At 37.7% G+C, this 22,714-nt stretch overlaps 1 protein-coding gene across 3 annotated transcripts; it reads right to left on the bottom strand.

Moving 5' to 3' along the window:
* Positions 15,627-20,746, bottom strand: LOC18767422. Of its 3 annotated transcripts, none has more exons than XM_020569666.1 (12): positions 20,631-20,746; positions 20,335-20,509; positions 19,873-19,945; positions 19,581-19,670; positions 19,349-19,465; positions 18,625-19,011; positions 18,082-18,482; positions 17,479-17,578; positions 17,301-17,360; positions 17,136-17,222; positions 16,842-16,970; positions 15,627-16,343 (listed from the first exon to the last, which is right to left on the bottom strand). In XM_020569666.1, exons 2-12 carry the CDS (start codon positions 20,415-20,417, stop codon positions 16,041-16,043), a joined length of 1,830 nt encoding a protein of 609 aa, XP_020425255.1. In that variant the 5' UTR covers positions 20,418-20,509; positions 20,631-20,746; the 3' UTR covers positions 15,627-16,040. The 3 variants fall into 3 exon arrangements, with proteins under 3 accessions (XP_020425255.1, XP_020425257.1, XP_020425256.1); XM_020569668.1 differs by having other exon boundaries at positions 19,581-19,667; XM_020569667.1 differs by having other exon boundaries at positions 20,335-20,457.

Below are 22,714 nucleotides of genomic sequence, written 5' to 3'. Positions count from 1 at the left end.
TGAAAACATTTTTTTAAGCATGTATTGGGGGAAAAAGGATCTGCCTCTTGCTCTTTGAACCTCTCACAATTTGCATAATGTTGTTTTGTTTCCTTCGATTCAGTAGTTTAAAAGCCACAAATTCCCCATTTCTCCAACACATGATGAAGGAGTGAAAGATCAGAAAACAATATACAGCAGAAGAATCATCTGCTGCTCAAATATTGAAGCACTGTCGTTGAGTATTTAAACTCACAAAGAACACGTTCAAAAAATAAAGGCCCAAAAATAGAAAGAAGGAAGCAAAAGAAGTTCCCACAATCTCTTCTATTAAGAAGCTAGTAGAGAAGATGATTATGGTCACAAACACTACTACCTACAACCCTAACTCTAACCCCATGAACCTACTAGAGGTAACTAAATCTGAATCAAACACATTGACCCCATGACGATTGGCATTTTCTCTTCGAATTTAGGAGTCATCATCACCGCCTACGTTCTTGGATGAGGTCCCGACCTTTTGGAGCAGAAGATTATGAATGTTGGGCATGACACCATTAGCAATTGTAACACCACCAAGAAGCTTGCTGAGCTCCTCAACATTATATATATCCAACTCCTTTGTTCATATAATCTCCATGGCAGCTACACTATCCTCAATTCTCTCTCAAAAGCCTCTTCCTCAATTCCAATTTTCTTGTGTTTCTTACTTAAGTGCATGTAGCACCATAGTGTTCCCCTTGGTTAGCATTCACGCTCTAGAGGATGTGCCACACCCTTTTCCCTAGAGTGGCATTCAATTGAAAGTTAACCAAACAAAAAAAAGTTAAACCAAAGAAGGGCTATTCGAGCCCAAACCCAAGCTCATCCTGACAGCACTCAAATTCGCTGTTTCCATTATTCACACAACTTTAGCGTTCACAAGATTATCATTTTTAACATTGTGAAATGTATGTGGCATGTCAGTTTGATAGTCACACTCGCCTAGTGGTTGTAAATAAAAATGATACGTAATTACGCACTTTATATAAGGTAGTACAACATGCAAGTATTTTTTTTTAAAAATGATTCGTTTGTTGTAATGGCTTCTCCCTCGGTAATGGTTCTATATTGCTACGATGACAAGAAATGTTGGAGGACACCAAAAATTATGTTGAATATAATGGAGGTAAATAACTAGTCATAGGTGGACGATAAGAGCCAAAGCAAATCAACTACAAGACTAACTTTGTAGACCAACATTGTAGGCCAACTCATCTAATCAATTTGAACCAAATCATTGGTGCAATTGTGAACAAAGTTGTGCAGGATATGCATGTGGCTGCGAAAGCAGATATACATGTGGAGATGAAGCGATTTTAATACCTAGAATGAGGAAAGTATTTGATTCCAGAGCTTGTTATAATGAAAATATGTTTTGGATGCTGAAATTTGGGAGCTATTTTTTGGCCTTAAACTTGCTATGGCTCATAACTCTTCTCCTTTGATTGTGGAGATGGACTCTGCTCTTGTTGTGCAGCTCATACAAATAAAGGAATCCATTAATTTTCACCCTTTAGCTGAACCGATCATTGAATAATGTAGATATATGATGGATTGAAATGGTTAGTGCAGATTTGTGCATATCTACCATGAGAAGAATAATTTGCAGATTTATTGGCTAATGGAAGCATCAATGGAGATCTGGGTCTTTATCCCTTTTGATGTTGCTCCTACTTGGGTGGCATCTTTGTTAGCTGATGATGTATGAGGAGTATTTCGGCCGTATTGTGTTGTCTAATTTCTTGAATATGTAATATTTGATTCCATAGTTTCATTATAAATGAAAACAATATGCATTCTTGGTAGCACATCCGTATCATAATTTTAATTTCTAATGTCTTGAATAGGGTGTACTGTCATTCTGTTATGCGAAGAGGAATATAAAAAATTTGAAAGAGTAAGCAAAGGCTATTAGGGATCAGATGCGACAACTTCTTATTATCCCTTACATGATTGATCTCTTAAAACCCTCTTACCAAACGTACTTATGTATTTGCATTGTACCCTAAATCTTAAAGTCAAAACTCTTTCTCTAAATTATTTCATTTTATTTAATTGTATTTCTATTCCCGATATTGTGGGAGCAAATATTTTCGTCTCCAATCATAGTACGCCACGTGGAAAAGAAGAATATCCCTTAAATTAATTAATTGAACCAATTTATTTGGCCAATTAATTAATAGGGATAATATCTTAATTATAGGATATTATCTTTATTTAATAAGATAATATCATTAATTTAGATATTATCCTAATATGAAAATATAATCATCATCAAATTAAGGGATTTGGATCCCAATCAAATCTCTAATGGACTCAATCTCTACAATTTGGGGAAATAATAAACTCCTTCCCAATAAGAGTTATATTCTCTACGAAACCTTAGCATCTGAGGCTCCTATAAATAGATGGCTTCATTCATCATTCAATGTACATCTAAACCTACTTGGAAAACCAGAGAAAACTCTCTATATCTCTCTCCCTAGCCACCGGTGATGCCACCACCCCGCCGGCCACTCATCTATCCTCTCATCATATATTACATACATGGCTTCAGCCACCCGGTTCTCACCCTAAAGAAATCTCCGTACCCTTTTTTAGCTATTGTTTTACCTAGATTCAATCGCACTAACTTAGGCATCGGAGGGTCTTTGGCCAACACCCACTAGATGTTGTCTATTTACTCCGGTATTTTTTACAGGAATCGAGGAAGAGAGAGAAGGAAGATCGAAGATTGAAGAATCACAAAGTGAATATTCTCCCACGAGATTATTTGCACACACATTTGGTGATTTCATTGAGAGCATGAGTTATACTCAACGTGTGTTCAAGGAATATGTTCCTCCTATTTTCTAATCCACTGAAGCCTTCCAAACAACCATGGTTGGCGCACTAGGAGCAAGACCGCTTCGATGGCTCATTCTGCCACGGCCCAAAGCCACTATTCCCATAATCTCGTGGTTGATGTGGTGGCTTGACCACCTCACGCCTCTATGAACCCGCAGCCAAACCCTACTGCAACACCACAGCCTCCACCCCATGTGGCTGGAACCACTGTGCCACCTTCCGAACTCAAAGCCGAGACCACTACACTAGCCCCTGTCGCTATTGTACCGCCTCACGACCCCATGACAGGTTCTACCTCACAAGGCCCCACGGTTGGCATAACTGTGCTCCCTCACGGATCCACCGTCGTGTCCTTGCCACCACACACCTAGCTGTAGGGTCTAGCCACCACCATGGCACCCCCACACATGGCGGAACCACCCATCACGGTGGACTCACTGCCATCACCGACTTTGGCCTAATCTTGGAACAACTTCAATAATTCCCTTCATTCCCTCCACGCTCGACATACGCTCCCTCATACACCTCCAACGAGACTCTACCCCGTGTGCAATTGGGCTTCATACAATTCTCTCATCTTGGTCGAAGTCAAGTAGACCTCAATCTGAGAGTTGACCAACTAACTTAGAGAATGGACGACCAAAATGACTTGGTGAAGTAACTCCTTAACCAAATAAACTTTTCTCAAAACCTTGGCCTTGGACAACAGGGCAAAGAGAGTAGGATGGACGCGTTCGATAGGTCCTAAGCAGGTCTAGTAGGAGTAAGCAGACAAGGAGATGGACAACAATGTGGTCGGCTTGCCGACATGTCACAAGCATATGCAAGTCATACTTAGAGCAGACAAAGTCTCCCATTTTTATTGAGTTCAAGGACCAACACATTGCCTAGGCTGGACAACCAAGAAGGTCGACCCTTGCGAACCAACGAGGAAATCAGCGTCGCTCAAATTGTAAAGCTTACCCACGTGACCCAGGAGCCATTCGTGCAGAGGATGTCGAGAAGCTTGTGAGCAATCGGCTTCGAGATTTGAAGATCGGAGAAGGTTTCGAAGATGCTTTGCACATGGAGGTGGACCAACTAAACTCCTCAACATTCACAGTCGAAATCGAGTAGGCTATTCCTCTAAAGTGATTCTCAATGCCTTCGTTCACACACTTCAAAGGGGATTTCGATCCCGAGAGCCATATGAAACAATTAAAAAGTGTTATGATCCTCTACAAGGCCAAAGACGCTCTAATGTGCAAAGTGTTTGTCATGACTTTGTGAGAAGCAGCCCAGGGTTGGTTCCACACCCTACCATCCAGATCGATTAGCAGTTTCAAGGAGCTAGCTTACTTCTTCACCAAAGAATACACTTCCTATCGGACGATCAAGAGGAATTCTGACCATCTGTTCAACTTGCCAAGAAGTTCGATGAATCCCTCCGAGACTACATCAAGAGGTTTAAGACAGAGAGGGCAAACATTGTAGGATGTGAATACCAAGTTGCATCCTCTACCTTCAAGAGGGGTTTGCCAACTAAGTGTGAGCTGTATCGCGAGCTGACCATCTCTCCCTGCCAAACACTGGTACAATTCTTTGCGACAGCCGAGCGCTAGGCACTTTGGGACGACGACGGGATCGCCAAGAAGAAGGTTGCCAAGCAAGCGGATCAACTGGTTGAGCAAGCAAGCCAAAGGAACGGCAAGTTCAACAACAAGGATGAAGGCAAATGCAGATTGCAGCCTCAGGAAGGTGCTTCAGCCGTTGAGAGCTACACCAAGTTCAATATCCCTATACACTAGATCTTGGCTCAAGTAAAAGACATGCTTTGATTGAAGAAACCATCGCCTTTGAAGGGAAACCTAGCCAAAATATTTTGTTTCAGGGGACATATGGCTTGTATCCATGACCATGGTTTCCCGATCCTTCTTGTCAATGTTTTCTTTGTTTACGTACTCCTTTTCTTTTGCATATTCTACTTGAATTGCCCTCTCGTCTTCTTGGGTTTTCATGTCTATTTCAATTCTCATGGCGCTTTGCCTTGCAATTTCCTCTAAAAATTTAGATGTATTATTGGTAGAATTACTCCCTCTCTTCGCATTCGGTCCCTTTCTCCCAATAGGCCTTTGCTCCTTTTGGATGGGTGAGTCTTGACTAATCGGAGAATCGAAAGGCAAATCCGATGCCTGTGAATCATGGAGTGGCGTCTCGTTTAACACAATGGTCGGACCTGTTCGAATAATTCAAAATCTCGAACAATTATTCACCACCTCCCAACATTGGTCATGGTTGAAAGTTTTCTTGCCTTGCCCAATAGCACCAAACCACATTTGTGCTTGCATAATCTATTTAAAAATATATATTGGAAATGCAAGAAACATTAAAAAAATTGGAAATGCAAGAAATATTAACAAAATATTGTAAATGCAAGAAATATTAACAAAATTATTGGAAATGCAAGAAATATTAACAAAATATTGAAAATGCAAGACATATTAACAAAATATTGGAAATACAAGAAACACTTAAACAAAATATTAGAAATGCAAGAAGTAATATTGAAAATGCAAGAAACATTTATATTTAAAAAAAGGACATTAAAATGAATAAAATGAAAATTACAAATAATTTACCGAGTTGCTAAGATTTTCCCCGCTTCTATGGTTGTCCCTCGCTTTTGCCAAGACATCTCTCCATTGCCTCAACTCTTTATTGAGAATTTTTCACTTACTAGACAATGCCATTTCTGTATGGGTCAAACACGATCTTTCACAAAATTCAGTATGAATTTTTCTCCACATATGATAGAATTTCATCTCATTGCCCGTGACGGGACAATGACTAATTTGGACCCAACACTCACACAACAAAACATCTTCCATGATGCTCCATGCCCCTCCGGTTTCGATTGAAGAAGCCATAAGATGATAAATAAAAATAAAATTTGAAAGTGAATAAAATGTTGAGTAGAAAGTGAATAATAGTTGAAAGAGAAGAAAATGTATGAGGATTTGGTGTTAAAAGTGAAGAGTATTGGTTGGTATTTATAGAAAAAAAAGGGCAGCTGTTGGATTGGAGGCCTCCACGTGGCTTCTAGCCGTTGGAAGAAAGTCAAGGTTATCGCCAGGCTGGAGTCAGCGATGACGTCACACCAAAATTCGGGCTCGCCTTGCCTTCAGGCCATCCCGGTTCTGTGGGACTCACAGACTGCTCAGGCTAAACAGGCCCGTTGGAAACGAATTTTGGGCTCTGCCCCGCCCCTAGCCCGTATTGATGGAAACGCTCTTAGTTGCCATATTCTCCCACAATTCAGTGTTTTTTTGTTTTGTTTTGAGTACAAGTGATTACAAAAATATTCATTGGGTGTCTAGAAGTTTTGAAACTCTCTCCACAGGAGACAATGAACGATGACAGCAATTCTTATAATTGGCACAACCTGAGTTTGATAGTGAAGTTGATTGTACTAATGTAATAGATGATGCAATCATGTTTCGTTTCTCACAATAAATGAAGTTAAAGGTGACGTCTGTGGATAAGGAATTAACATAACTAAATTACCTACCAACATAACCAACTTCTGACGAGATCACTTTCATACCAAAATAAACAACATCAGATCAGGTATAGTTTTCTTACCCAAATAAAGGTTAACCTTAAAATGAAAACATTTTTTTAAGCATATATTGGGGGAAAAAGGATCTGCCTCTTGCTCTTTGAGCCTCTCACAATTTGCATATGGTCGTTTCGTTTCCTTCAATTCAATAGTTTAAAAGCAAAAAATTCCCCATTTCTCCAACACATGATGAAGGAGTGAAAGATCAGAAAACAATATACAGCGGAAGAATCATCTATTGCTCAAATATTGAAGCACTGTCATTAAGTATTTAAACCCACAAAGAACACGTTCAAAAAATAAAGGCCCAAAAATAGAAAAAAGGAAGCAAAAGAGGTTCCCACAATCTCTTCTATTAAGAAGCTAGTTCTCTACCCCCATGAACCTACTATAAGTAACTAAATCTGAATCAAACACATTGACCCCATGATGATTGGCATTTTCTCTTCGAATTTAAGAGTCATCATCACCGCCTACGTTCTTGGATGAGGTTCTGGCCTTCTTTGGGAGCAGAAGGTTATAAATGTTGGGCATGACACCACCATTACCAATTGCAACATCACCAAGAAGCTTGCTGAGCTCCTCAACATTATATATATCCAACTCCTTTGTTCATATAATCCCCCATGGCAGCTACACTACCCTCAATTCTCTCTCAAAAGCCTCTTCCTTAATTCCTATTTTCTTGTGTTTCTTACTTAAATGCATGTAGCACCATAGCGTTCCCTTTGGTTAGCATTTACGCTCTAGAGGACGTGCCACTCCCCTTTCCCTAGAGTGGCCTTCAGTTGAAAGTTAACCAAAGAAGGGCTATTCCAGCCCAAACCCAAGCCCATTCTGACAGCACTCAAATTCGCTGTTTCCATTATTCACGCAATTTTAGCGTTCACAACTCATCATTCTTAACATTGTGAAATGTAAATGGCATGTCAGTTTGATAGTCACACTCGCCTGGTGGTTGTAAATAAAAATGATATGTAATTACGTACTTTATATAAGGTAGTACAATATGCCAGTAATTTTTTTAAATGATTCGTTTGTTGTGATGGAGAAATTAAAAAAAAAAAAAAACTTGTTTGTTGTAATGGCTTCTCCCTCGAAAATGGTTCTATTGATGCGATGACAAGAAATGTTGGAGGACACCAAAAATTATGTTGAATATAATGGAGTTACATAACTAGTAATAGGTGGACGATAGGAGGGAAAGCAAAACATATGCAATAACAATTTTGTGATAGTGTAGTTTAGCTACCTGTCACTATGAGAGTTAGCCACATGTTGTTTAGTGATAGACTAAGTCTGTAATGTTGTTAGAACAATAGTTTGAGAGCTGTTAAGAGTTTGTTAATACAGCTGGAAGTTGGTTAGGTTGATTCAGTACACAAAATCAGAAATCTTTAATATTCTTCTTGCTTGTTTTCTCTCAAATTCATAACTGCTGTCATGGTATTTAGAGCCCGTAGGCTAACCCATAACTCGATCTTCTTCCGCTGCTGCTCATCGTCTTTTACCTTCGTCATTTCTCTGGTTCTAATTTCTGAAACCCTAACTCTCACTTTCTAAAATTTTCTCCAATATTTTGAGAATTTCTTCAATTCTTCTTGAATTCTTGCTCCCTTTCCCTTCTCAAAATGGTAACTGCTTCTCAATTAGCTCTTCCTCAATCTCTGATTTTTTATTTTTCATTTCGACACTACAAGAAAAATGCTCTATAGGGACCCTTTATTAGAGACCGATATAAAAACAGTCTCTATAGAATGCTATTAGAGGGCTGATAATAGAAACAGTCCCTATAAAATGTTATTGGATACGGATTAATAATTTTCATGACTAATTATTTGAATAAAGCATGGAAAAACTGAAAACCGTGCCTAAAACCCTCCATCATTTCCAGTAAGGCACGAACCAACACAAAGACAATGCCAATTAAAGACTTTATACATATACATTACATTGACTACACCATTCTTTCTTTTTGTACCATCTTTTGCCATCTAAAATTTTGACAACTGTATACCCTCTCAGATTTTGGTCTTCAATTTTCTTTTCTTTCTTCAGACAAGCAAGTCATCGCTCTTGCGAGTGTTGAAAACACAGTTACTGTAAAGCTTGATGATTCAAACTATGTTACATGGAATTTTCACATTAAATTGTTGCTTAATGGTATTTTGGGTTTTGTTGATGGATTGTTGCCATGTCCTCAAGCTTGATGATTCGAACTATGTTACATGGAATTTTCAAATTGAATTGTTGCTTAATGGTATTTTCGGTTTTGTTGATGGATTGTTGCCATGTCCTCCTCGATTCACCGGTGATGATTCTCTTCAACCTGTGTATGAGGCATATTAGATTTGGAAGATTCATGATCAAGCTCTCATGATCTTAATCACTGTTACTCTGTCTTCTTATGCTATTCCTTGTGTGATTGGCAGTCAAACTTCTCGTGACATGTGGCTTCATCTCTTTGCATGTATCACACGAACCAGTATCTTTCAGATGAAAACATATCTTCATAACATTAAAAAAAGGACCTGAAACAATTGATCAGTATTTACAAAAAGATTAGAACTTCTCGTGATCAACTTTCTATAGCTGGGGTTGATATTACAGATGATGATCCTATCATTCTTGCACTGAAAGGCTTACCATCTGAATGATAATAGTAGAGAATTTAGAGAAGAATGAAGAAGAAAACAGAAGAATGAAGAAGAAAGCAGAGAGCAGAAAACTCCGAATTGTGTATTGATTTTCTTGATTCATGATTACAACGTAATAGTACAGCTTATATATTTAATAACAGTCTTAGAGAGTAAGTAACCAAAGCTTTAACAAACTAACAGACTCTTCTAACAACTCTTACTAGAACATGTGCCATCCATGTGCTCTTCTAACAATCTCAAAAGCTAATCTGGACAATATGATTATCATTCTCCCTCAAACCCAGTTGAGCTGCTAAGTTGCAAATTTCTGCAATGTCTCAAAAAACATAGGACCATGCAATCCATTTATGAAGATGTCTGCTACTTGTTATTCAGTGGGAATATACTGCATAATCAAGTCTTTCTTCTGTACTCTTTCTCTTACAAAATGAAAGTCAATATCTAAATATTTGATCTGAGAATGATATACTGGATTGGAACTTAAAGTAAGGGCTGAAATATTGTTGCAATGTATTGTAGGAGGCTGTGGTAAGAATACCTTCAAATCAAGTAAAACCTGTCGAACCCAAGCTAAATCAGCTGCTGTATTAGCCAATGCCCTATACTCAGCCTCAGTTGAACTTCTAGAAATAGAATTTTGCTTCTTAGATTGCCAGGAAACTGGATTGTTACCAAGAAATACCATAAAACCAGTAGTTGACCTGTGAGTATTCACATCAGAGGCCTAATCTGCATCACTGTAAGCATGAAGATCCCAAGATCCACTTGTAAAAGTCAGACCATGATCCAAAGTACCATAAATATATCTCAAGATGCGCTTAACCAACTGAAAAGGTAAATCTGAAGGCTGAGTCGTATACTGACATACGGTATTAACAGAACAACACAGATCAAGTCGAGTGAATGTAAAATACTGCAGTGCTCCAACAATACTTCTATAGATGGTTGGATCAGATAAGGAATCACCCTCAGAAGCCAAAAGCTGACAATGTGGCTTACATGGAGTAGTACAAGGTTGACATGTATCCATACCAACCTTTGCAAGTAAATCTTTAGCATATTTTGTTTGACAGACAAAGATATCTCCATTATCATTATAAGAAATTTGCAATTCTAAGAAGTAGGTTAACCGCCCCATGTCTTTCATTTCAAACACATCACTTAATTTATCAATAATCTCTTGTACTAAACTATCTTTATAACCAATCAAGATGATATCATCAACATAGAGTAGAAGAATGACACTATCTGAACCAACATGCTTAACAAAGAGACTTGGATCAGAATGAGAAACAATAAAAGCTGGAAGATGACTTGTGAATTTTGCATTCCAAGCCCTGGGTGCTTGCTGTAGCCCATAGAGAGATTTTCTCAATCGACAAACATGGGTTGGATATGCAGAGTCTTCAAAACCTTGAGGTTGTCGCATAAACACTTCTTCTTCAAGGTCACCGTGAAGAAAAGCATTCTTCACATCAAGTTGTCTAAGAGACCACTTGTTCATTGCTGCAATACTCAAAATTAGTCTAACTGTTATATGCCTTATAACAAGACTAAAAGTCTCACTAAAATCTACACCAGGAGCTTGACTGAAACCTTGTGCAACCAGGTGAGCCTTATGTCTTGCTACAGACCCATCCGAGTTCTTCTTGACTCTATAAACCCATCGGCTACCAACAATATTTTTATCCACAGGCAGAGGAACTAAATCCCATGTGCATTGTGTGTGCAAAGCCTCAATTTCTTCTCTCATAGCCTTTATCCAAACAGATTACTAAGAAGCAGCCTTATAAGTAGCTGGTTCAGCAGCTTCATAAAGTGGTGGAATAGTAGTAAGATAACAGTGATAATCCTCAAATGGCTTAGTATTGTCAATACCACTCTTAGACCTTGTCTGCACAGGGTGCATATAAGGACTCATAGATGCTGAAGAAGAGTCACGAGGAGGCAAAATAACCTGTAACTGTTGAGCACTAAGAACTTGTAAATTCTCTGTAGAGTCTGCACCCGAAGCAACTAAAACTGGATCACCACCAAAAGATGCAGAAGCATGAGAAGGTATAGTAGAGGATTGTGAAGATGTTAGACTAGAATCTATATTAGAAGCCGAGGAAGGTATATGGTTTGAAACTGAAACTACAATTGGTGGAGCCTTGAAAGAAGATGGATCACAGGAAGACAGAATGCTAGATTAAACTGAAGGCTCGGAGTGCTTAAAAGGAAAGACGCTCTCATCATGAGCCACATGTCTGGAAAGAAGGGATTTTTTAGTAGTAGTGTTATAGCATATAACACCTTTATAGCCCTGAGAATATTCCATGAAAACACATTGTACAGTCTTAGGTTGAAGTTTATGTTCATTAAAGGGTCTAAGATATGGATAAACAGCTATACCAAAGACTCTTAGATGTTGAAGAGGTGGAGGCTTGTCAAACAATTTCTGAAAAGGAGACTGATTCCCAAGAGCAACACTAGGCATGAAATTGATTAAGTAAGCAATATGATACCAGAATTGACCAGGAAGTTTGGCAGTAACTAACAGAGTTAATGTAGTTTCTATAACATGCCTATTCTTTCTCTAAGCAACAACTGGTGAATTATGCCTTTAGAGTCAAGAAAAGAGGCAAATTGTGAACTATTAAACTCACCACCTCCATCACTTTGAAAATATTAAAGATGGGCACCAAATTGAGAACTAATAAAGGCATGGAACTTAAGAAAGATCTCAAAAACTCCAGATTTATTGAACAGTGGACAAAGCCACACGAAACCAGTACATTCATCAACAAATGAAACATATAGCGATATACATATGGATTTATTTCTAGAGGGACCCCACACATCACTATGGATCATCTGCAAAGCTATACTAGACTTAATATGCTCACTAGGAAAAGGCAACTTATGCATTTTGCCTTGCAAACAAGAAGAACACAGTTCAGAAACAGAATCAGCAAAATCAAACATAGCAGAGGCTTAAAGCATTATTTTCACAACGTCATTTGTTGGATGAGCTAACCTTTGATGCCAAAGAAAGGACTTTATTTGCTGGCCAAGATAGGCAACTGGAGCAGAAGAAAAACAAGAGGCATGATTCAAGACAGAAGAAGCAGCTAGATGAATTTGATAAAGGCCTTGATTATGCTTGCCCTGAAAAACAATTTGCTTGGTGAGCTTATCCTGTATGCAAAAACTAGAGGCATCAATGCTGATAAGACAATTGTTATCTTTACACAATTGATGAACCAATAATAGATTGGCTTTAAGTTTGGGAACATGAAACACATATGGCAGAGATAAAGATCTGGTATTGGCACAAGAAATAAAGGTAATGCCAAGATTAAGAATTTCCAAACCTTCCCTATTGCCAACAGTGAAATTCTCAGTCACATCATAAGAAGTGACATTACGCAGGTGAGAGGCATTGCCAACCATATGATGAGAAGTGCATGTGTCAGCAATCCAAACTTGCTCTAGAGAATAAGAAGATTGAGCCGTCATAGCAGTTAAAGAAGATAGCAGTGCTTGCCCTTGAAATGAATAGTTAGAGTGGTGATTACAATCCAAAGCAGCATGCCCTCATTTGCCACAGATTTGGCACTCAACAACAGGCGAAGAAGCATCCGAAGAGGAAGCATTGCGATAATAACAATTCGCTGTTGTACTGTAGATTTGACATTCTGGCACAACCTTGTACGAACCAGAACCACCATAATTGGAAAAGGGAACACCACAAAAACCAGACTAGCGAAACTGAGATTGCTGATTCTGACCGGCCATTAAACTTTCCATGGCCTGAAGAAAAGCCACGAGAAGAATGCATAGGAGGCAAAGATTGAAAAGGAGTCGGCAATAAGCCTTGACTAGAAGCAACAGAAGAGGGCTAAACACTAGAAGATGAATTTGCAGCATACATACTCGAGTGATGAACAATACGAGCCTTAGCAGTTTGCTCTGTAGCTAGGAGTTGAGCGCGAAAAATCTTTAAAAGTGATTAGAGAATCACGAGTAATCAAAACAGTTTTGATTATGGTATCTTCTGGTGGTAAACCATTCAACTCAGCAATAACAAAATCATCGTTGGAAATTAGCACATCAGCCGCACGCAATTGGTCACGAATGTGTTTAAGACGAAGCAAGAATTGCTCAATGGAATCTCCACCTTTTTGAGCAGTCTGCAGTTCTGTATTCAGATGATTAATTCTTGCTCGAGAAACAGAGGCGTAGTTATCTCAAGGATGAAGCCAGGCGTCTCTAGTTGTTTGACTCTCGATGACATACTCAAGCGCTTCATCTGACAAAGATGCAATAAGAAGGATCAATATTGCCTTGTCTGTGCGAATCCAGTCTTTATAGGCAGTAGTGAGTTCAGAAGTAAAACCTTCTTCACTGACAATGGTGAATTTGGGAGGAGAAATAGATGAACCATCGAAGTGGCCGAACAAATCGTGGCCCTGGAGTACCAACCCCAATTGATAACTCCACTTCAAGAAGCTGTCATCGTTAAGCCAAATGGTAAGCAAGCCCAGAAGGCCGTCAATTTTGGAAGAGGAAGCCATGAAAGCAAAACTAGGGTTTCACAGAAAGAAAATTTTGGAGAAAGTTGCAGAGAAATTGAGAGATCGAGATTTGAGATTGACAGAAAAAAAGAAGCAGAGGAATAAGGAAGAATAGAATGCTGAAGCGAATAGAACTCAGAATCGAACCTAAGCTCGTGATACCATGATAACAGTAGAGAATTTAGAGAAGAATGAAGAAGAAAACAAAAGAATGAATAAGATGAAGCTGAAAAAACCCTTATTCTCCAATGTTAAGGATTAAAACAAAGTAGGGCCCAAAGTACGTAACGGAACGCATATAATACTGACGGAATGGGTAACGTGAGACTGTTTTAAAAATTGTAGGGGGTACTTTGAGACGTTTCAAAGCCCAAATAATAATCTGAGACAAATTTAAAAGCACATTGAACATGTACATAAATAAGCCTATATCTAAAAACATACTTTTAGAGACTAAGTAACCAAAGCTTTAACAAACTAACAGACTCCTCTAACAACTCTAACTAGAACACGTGCCATCCATGTGCTCTTCTAACAATCTCAAAAGCTGATCTAGACAATATGGTTATCACTGAATACAACACTATTAAGGCTGTTATTCAAGGCAGAGAAAATGGGATTTTCTTGAGAATTTCGTTCACAACTCAACCTATGTTTCCCCTTGCTCAAGTCTCAAGGGCTTCGAGGAAATAACTACAGGGATAAGAGCAAAGATAAGATGCATCATCATCAATATTCTAATTCTCGATTTCCTGGAAAAGCTGGTACTTACAACAATGCAAGTGGTATTTTTGGCAAACCACAGGCCTTCCACATGAGTTTATTAGTATCCTCCTAAGGAGGTCTTTTGATGGGTCCGGTATTAGCATTCTCATTTAAGATTAGAATTAAATAAAACAAACATTGGACTAAATTACCAATCTTGTGTAACAAACAGCCCCCAAGTGTTCCTTTGGTCAGCATTCATGCTGTAAGTGTAAGACCGTTTTTAGTGGGAGCCAAATGGCCGAGGCCATGGCTTTTTTCAACCTCAAATTAGAAAAATGGGTCTCTAATGAGCCACGTGGCTCTAGTCAGGTCACTTATATGCGGTCATTTCGTCCGGTCACTATTGGATTAATCCAACAGATGAAAAGAAATCCAATCTTACAGTAGAAACTGGTAAAATAAAGTATTTCTAATGAACGCCCGACTAACAAGCTCAAGCTCACAAGAACACTATAATAGTGCACATACCCATCTTGAAAACACGTATTAGGATTTTCTAACATGCGAAAGGCTAGAGAGAAAAACCTATTTCCTCTACACTGATGGCTGGCCTAGAGATCGCTCAAGACAAATATCTTGATATTGTAGAAGACTAATTACCAAGGTATGTATGTAATTTAAGTCTAATTGAATTTTCGCCTAATGCTACTGTGAAAATCATGACGTTCAAGATCCCAGATCATGTATTGGGTCTTATAGTTTTACCCAATATTAAGTTTATACCGAGATCCTAAGATCCCAGATCATGTATTGGGTCTTATAGTTTTACCCAATATTAAGTTTATACCGAGATCCTAGGTTTGATTCCCCAATTTTCAACATCGCTTGTATAAAAAAAATATTTAAAAAAAGTATTACCACACTGGGTCATATTATGTATTTATCAATGATCTCCAAGGGCTTAATATACTTCACAAGTTTGATGCTTCTCACTTGGGAATTGAAACCCTGGGAGTTATGTGTCCTTTAACTTCTAGCCATCTTCCAAGATGTCCAAGTATATCACTTTTATTTGTGACATTTTCTGTGCATGGTTACTAATGCATATCCAAAACCAAGGAAGCAAATATCCCAAGGGCACACTTGTGGCTGCCTCTCTGAATGCTATTAAGATACTTAAACATTAGAAAATGCAGATGAATAAAGATCACACACATCACACTAACAGCTAGCTGCATGCAAACTGTCTCTTGCTTCTTTTCTTTTTCTTTTTGCATACAAGCCTACTGAAATATGCTGGATAGTACAACACCTAATGACAGCAGACCACTTCCATGACACTCAAACAAGACTGGTGATCAAACAAGCTCAAGCTCACAAGAGCACAAGACTTCCTAGTTATGAAACCAGAGCACACCTAATGTTCTTCTCGATTAAAGCCCTTTCGTGTCCGGCATTCTTTTGAATAACTCAAGCTCAACCTTGAGCGCATTTGATCATCATTCTGCTCAGAAAGAGCGCATTTCTTGAGGATGCATAGTTGTGATTCATTTTCGTTCTGAACTCTTCATGTTGTCCATGGCGAAACACATCAAAGGAACACACTAGCCATAAAGTCAACTCATATGCTTTATCAGTGTAAAGAGATCACCAAGCTACTTCTTTGGATAGCAGATAACGGAAAGTAAAGTTGTGAGGAATCCACTCAATTCCTTTCCAGGTTCTTTTGTGTTGAAACGGTTTATTGCTTTTTCTTTGAAAATCAGGCATAAAGTGCTCAATCATCCCCATCAAATCAGCTGAGCACAATCCTGTATCCTTTGCAAATGACTCCACAATCTTTGGAAGAAGGATTTTCTGTTCCTTGTGCACAAGGAAGGTCGATTGGATGTATTCATGTTTTGCAGTTTCCAGCTCCTCAAACACTCTCTTGGATGTGTATACGCGAACCTGAACAGTAACAGTAAATGAGTTAGATCCTGGAGAACTACTTAAAACCTATAACTGACATGTTCTACTAGTTCAAAGAACATGTTACTCAATAGCAAAACTTTGATATGATTCTGTAATTCATTTAGTCACATGGAAATTTGTATCATGGCTGCAAACCTAATCTTATGCAGTATAAAATTATTTAGAGAAGCTTCAGTGAGTCAGACTTATGGCCAGAACCCCAGGCTATTAGTGAGCATGATTTGCAAATCATGATCTTCAAAGAAGGTTGCATGTAAAACTTTAGTCAAAATTGTCATTTAATTAATATTCTCATCATGTTGGTACATTTCAGCTTGTTGGGATTTTGATTCGTGAGCGAAATTTTGCCAGAAAAAACAATTATATACTCTGGTTAACCCTCTGTAACATTGTTTTGTATCTAGCAGAAGCTTATGCTTTAGTAAAGGGACATCATGTACAAACAACAGATACGGTCAGGGCATAGGTGTGTACCGCAGGATCAGAATGACTTCCTGAACAGAGTGCAAAATGCAAAAGAGGTTCAGGATGCTCAATTGAATACGCTTTCCGTGCATCTCCAACCTTGAATTTTGTTTTCATGGAAAACAACAGCCGCAGCCACTGTAGGGAAATAAAGCTCATTGCTCAGTAAGGATAAATGAGTAGATTCTTCGAAATCATAAATTAGTAGAAAACATGTACTGACAAATTAACTTTTCTATATGGTGTGTACCAGAAGGTAAATGGGTCGTAATATGAACTAGTTGTTACAGAAAGAGAGATTACTTGTCCAGGACGAGGCAATCTGCATCCGAGAATGGATCTTTGTATCATGTCTACGCTTATGGCGTGACCTCCCACATTATAAGCAGCCTGAAGAATGCAGAAGCTTGTAATGAAAATTGTGCACCATGCTTATTCCAAAAATTGTAAAAAAACAATTCTGATTACCTTGAGTAGCAGTGAAACTCTTTTTAGATTATTCTGTGGAATGCCATAGACCAAAAATGCCTGAAGACAACAGATAAGATAAATTGGAAATGCACAAAGACTAAAAGAAAACAGCAAAAGAAAAATAAGAATATCAAGCCATCAGGTTTTGTACTCTTTCTTGGCTGTAGAATCATACATGCATCACGAGTGCATTATGCACATTAATCCAAAAAGCCAACTTCTCCTCATGCTTCATCGTTCTGAGATCAACTTCTTCCAATCGATAGATAAGTGACCTACAATAAGAAAGTTTTAAGCTTTACAAATTTAGAAGAAAATATTTATGAGGCCTAAAGTAATTTTCACTATCACAATTCATACATGTTCGAGCGGAAACCCTTCTCCAATTACCTTTAGCAAAAGGTTATCCATGGTGGAGGTCAAACTAAAAGCAATTATTCAAAACCATGCACAAAAATGAATTGCTATTTAATGTGGCATGTACAACTTCATCACAAATCTCACAACAGAGGCACCAAAGTTGAAATTCCATCTCCCAAAAGCTTTTACTGCACTCCTAGATAATATATATGAACTAAAGATAGACATCTAACTGCAGTGGACTTTGTAATGTCATTCTGTTACTGAGGACAGCATTGGTTACCAGTTCTTTTTCTCGATATGTTGATCTCTCAGTCACCAGATACAGCAGACAGGAAAGCAAATTTATAACATATTGACAAATAGCATGATGCAAAATAATTAAGGATTCGGCATCTTTATCTCAGAATTGACATACCTAAATTTCTTTAGTGCATGTTCAACATCTCCTAACTTCTCTGCGTCCCTACGGATCGAATGTACCTTTAGCATTCTGCAATAAGGTCCACTCATTTCATCTGGCCCTTCAATGTGGAAAGGCTTATCGAAATGTGAATTGAAAAATGGAACTTTTGTGCGTTTTGAGCTCCACTTTTCACCTTGACTGTGAGAAGATAAGTTATACGTTGATGATGATGTGATTGGAGAGCTAGAGTAATCATGACTGATAACAGGTGGATCTGCAAGTTCACAAAATATGGTTGCAATGCACTTAATCATCTCCTCTGAAATGCAGTTTGGTGTGTCTGGAACTTGATCAGAGAAATAGGTTTCAAGCTGTTCTGTCGGATATACATTTGTAGTTGCACTCTGAGCTTGCTGCAGAGGCAACATATAAACCACACATTAGAGAAACACATAATTTCCAAAGCAACTATAATATTAATAAGAGGAACACTGAAGAGACAAACAAAATGAAATAAATAACTGCTGTTTGTTAGATTTTCTCTTATTCAGTTACCTCTAGCATCGAGAAAGGTAAGGAGTGGTATGAATCTACAGCTTTAGCTCGAGATTTCGTTCGAGGAGAAGTTCTAGTTGAACAAGTTGAACGCTGCGACAGTGATGAGTAGGTACGATGAATGCTTGAATCTAACAGTTTTTGTTGTTCTACTATGTCATTGCATTCCTTTAGTGGTTTGACAATTGAATTCCGAGGTGACATAAGATCATCAGAGTAGGTGACTGTATTGCTATTCTCTGGTGTAGCATCTTGTCTAGGAGCCACACTCAATTCAGATGATATTTGTTGATCAAAAGTTTTCCGATACAGGGAAAGAAGATAGCGCTCTAAATACACAACTTCTAGTTCCAACACAGCTATTTCCTTAACGACTTCCTTGGTAGACTGGAGTCAAGGAAAAGGAATATAAGATCTTGGAAAATGGAAAAACAATTAAGCTAATGATGTGTGAAGAAAAGAAGCATTGAACTACACTGAAAGTTCCAAACCAATAGTGTCTGAGATCAATTATTTTAAAAATGGCACTCAAATTGTTTCTTTATCTTAATTTCTTGAAGATTTGCCTAGATGTCAGGTTAATGTACCTTTCAGCTTTACATTTCCATATCCTTTAAATAAAAGAAATAGAACTAATATGATAGTGGAATCCCATACAAAGGAGTGAAAACAGAGGAAACACATCTGAACTGATAAATTGCACCAAGAGCACATAACAGACTACCTTTGGTAGCGAGGTTTCAATTGTAGAATCCGGTGATAATGGACGATAACTTAATGCCTTCTGTAAAGCATGCCGTACCAAAAATTGGTCCTGCAGTTGTTTTTGAAGCTGTAGAATCTACAAAAGGAAGAAATTGTAAATCATCGGATGCATAGGTTCGAAGAACATCTGATTTGGATACGCTTAATTAACTAGTCCAGCAATAACTACTTGGATAAGCTGCGATTTGTACCTCCTGATTTAAAGAACTTTGAACATCGGAATCTGTAGATTGCCTCTTCATCATAGCTTCAACATAGCAGTTCAGTCTTCCCATTTCCTTCTACGAAACAAAACAAAGGCTACTTAAATAAAATTGGTCAAACAGTTGGACTGTACTGGAACAGAGCAATGAACAGGAATGCATGTGATTCCCAGAAATAAGAGAGCTTAAAATTGACTTATATATCTGACATTCTGACCTACTGGGCTAGTCTAGTAAAACTTGTCTAGATCATAGCAATTATGCACAGAACAACTCTTACCATTTTAAGACTGTAAGGAGCTTCGAGGATGCTATTCAGTTTATCTTTCTCAAATTTTCTGTTTACTGGTTCACTGTCAGTAAAGGAGAACAAAACTTGTTAAAATCTGAAATGAAGCATATGCCTCATAGAGTTTTCTGTATTGCAAAGGTGGTCAGTTCCTCACTCCTGGCTGGCAAAACCAGTTCAGCTGTTAAGACTAGTTAAATGGTAATTGATAAAATTATCTAATAACTCATGGAATCTTCTGCCAATGAAAAATCAAATTAGAAGATTTCAGAAATTAAATACACCTGCCCTGTGTAGATCCAGTAAATGCATTAAATTATTTTTTCTGATTCTCAAAAATCTTTTTGTAGTTCAAGCTAAGCATCATTAGGGTTACAGAAGAAGCAAATGGAAAATTGAATGTGGAATTTTGATATGTAAAAAAAGGGTATAAAATGAAGATCACAAAGCTACCTGTTGGAACGCTTGTGCTTTGAAATTCCCTCCATGAACTTGAATGGCATCAAACTATTACCCTGCCACTTGATTTCATGCATAATAAGATCAAAACTTGGCTTTGTCCACTTCCAAAACTCACTGAAACAACATTAATTGCAGAATGAACCACCCTTCAGAAATGGACAAGTGCCTGAACAGAAAAAAACATCCAGCATGAAAGAAACATCCAAAAAACCCATTAAATGCAAACAGCACAAAAATCTGATTGAGGAAATTGAAAGCACACTGAGCTATAGACTGAGACCACTCACAGAAATTAGCCTTATTTGAAAGCTGAACCAAAAACTAGTTTCAGGGATGACCAAAGATATGTCTCTAGCTATATTTATTTCATATCCCAGAAAATCTTATTTATTGGCTTTTTTCTATGAATTTGAACTATAAATAGTTCTGCAAGGATAAGTGTGAAGTATCTGCGCTATTATATATACAACTATAGAAGATAGTGCTCTAAAGGGTCACTAGCTAGTCTCTTGTCTTAGAAAGCTATGTCACCTTTCAAGAGCTTTGGCAATGGTGAGCTTTTTGCATTGCATTAAAAGAAGTAAATCTGTGGCTTTTGATTTAAGATAATATTGATTTCCAAAAAGTTCAACAACTTCACCATTTGAAAAAGAACAAAGGGATAAAGAAATTGACAGTTGCTCTAGAATCTGTATATACATAGAAATGTAAATCAGAAAGTAACGGCTCCTCCTTTTTTGGTTTTTTTTTTCTTGCCACAAGCGATTGTTGAGTGTATTAAGAAATTTAGCACGCGCTTATAAAGAGTTGGATTACTCCCTATTATCAATTAATTTTGAGTGAAACTTTAACTTCCCTCAACGACATTAAGATATTGATGAATCAAATATACAACTACAAAGATAACTATTTTTAACCATTTGACCTTACAAGAGTAGTTCAATTTGACTGTCTAGGAACAGAAAATCTTATGCCGACTGTGAAAAGTTCTCGCTAAACTGAAAGAGAGTTAGAAACTACATGAAAACGACTGGAGCCAAAATTTGGTGGGATACTGCTGCTCTATGTCAGTTGGAGGCACGTGTACTTGAAAAGATTAACCAATTTCTTTGACTGGACATACTGGTGCCTAGAAATTGCAACCATGTAACCTTGAGGTTTTGTGAAGATTAGATTACAACCAAAAATTGATTAGGCCATCCAAAGTCTCCATAAAACCTGTAACTCCATGCTCCATGTATAGAACTTATATTATAACTCCAGTTAGTTATTGGGCACTTACGTTTGTTCATGATAAAAATTTGACTCTCGTTCTCGGGATCGATACTCCAGAATTTAGGCCTTCTTTACACACAACAAAATAAATTCAAGTATACAAGTCTTTAAGTCTTGATACAATGACATGAAGATTTGTTATAAGCTTAAAGCTGTGCAAAAAGTCTTGAAATGCAGACATCAGACAGGTACAAATAAACATTTGTTAAAGCTGTGCCCCATACAAAACGTGAGCTGTCCAGCCAAATTGAAGAGGTCGGAGAGACTCAAAGTATATGTGGTTGGTCCATAAAAGCTAAGCTAAAAGGTGGCAGCAGCACTTAGAAAAACAAAACCAAAAGCGAGTAACCTCAAAAGGGCTGAAAGGTGAAGGTCAAAGCTAAAACAATTTGTATGATTGACATGAAATGACTGGTTATTTTCGTGGGCTTTCCATTGTCTAATTCCTTGGAGGAATTACTGTACAACCAATTTGTCCAGTCAAAGGCTTTGCATGCTGCTAAAAGCTTCGTGCCTTTCTTTTCATTTTTTTTGGGAAGGGTGCTGGGGAAAAAATAGAGAAGAAAAATAAAATATGACAAATTAATTAACAATGCCTATTTGATAAATAAAAAGTTAATTAACAATGCCTAAGTTTTGGCTTTTAATAATTGCCCTGAGCCTAAATTGAAGTTGAGGTGGAATGAAATCCAATGAAAAATATATTGCATTTGGATCTAAATTCAAGGCTATTATCAAAGAAATTTATTAAAGTAAGAGGTGATATATGTTTATTAGCTATTAGAGAAACTTAGAACTATAACCAAGGCGTCCAACCAAGAAGATAATAATAACAAAATTTGTATGGGAAAGCGGTCTTTGAGACGTTAATCTCATGTGAGAATTTGGTAAAAGGGGGTTTAGGGGATTGAGCACATTGTCATTGTGTCTCTAGTTCTACATGTTCAAAAAGTGCTCCATCAATTTACATTATTTTATTTTAGTCTCTTTACGTCAAAATTTTTATTGTGGAGAATCGTAGTAGTATTGTCATTCACGTGCATGTAGTAGACTTGAATACAGATCAAATTATTTCGAGAAAGAGCACAACTTATTA

The sequence above is a fragment of the Prunus persica genome, chromosome G8 (assembly GCF_000346465.2).
Source record: "Prunus persica cultivar Lovell chromosome G8, Prunus_persica_NCBIv2, whole genome shotgun sequence".
Taxonomy (NCBI): Eukaryota; Viridiplantae; Streptophyta; class Magnoliopsida; order Rosales; family Rosaceae; genus Prunus; species Prunus persica.
Note: the sequence above shows the minus strand (reverse complement) of the source record. Positions and strands in the feature narration are given on the sequence as shown.

Bases quoted from the DNA above. Each gene is read 5' to 3' on its own strand.
- LOC18767422 (XM_020569666.1), bottom strand. From the start codon at position 20,417: ATGCATGAAATCAAGTGGCAGGGTAATAGTTTGATGCCATTCAAGTTC. The intron at 19,946-20,334 runs GTAGCTTTGTGA...CTTTACTGACAG, and splicing joins AAGCACAAGCGTTCCAACAG to TGAACCAGTAAACAGAAAAT. The intron at 19,466-19,580 runs GTACAAATCGCA...TTCCTTTTGTAG, and splicing joins AAAGTTCTTTAAATCAGGAG to ATTCTACAGCTTCAAAAACA.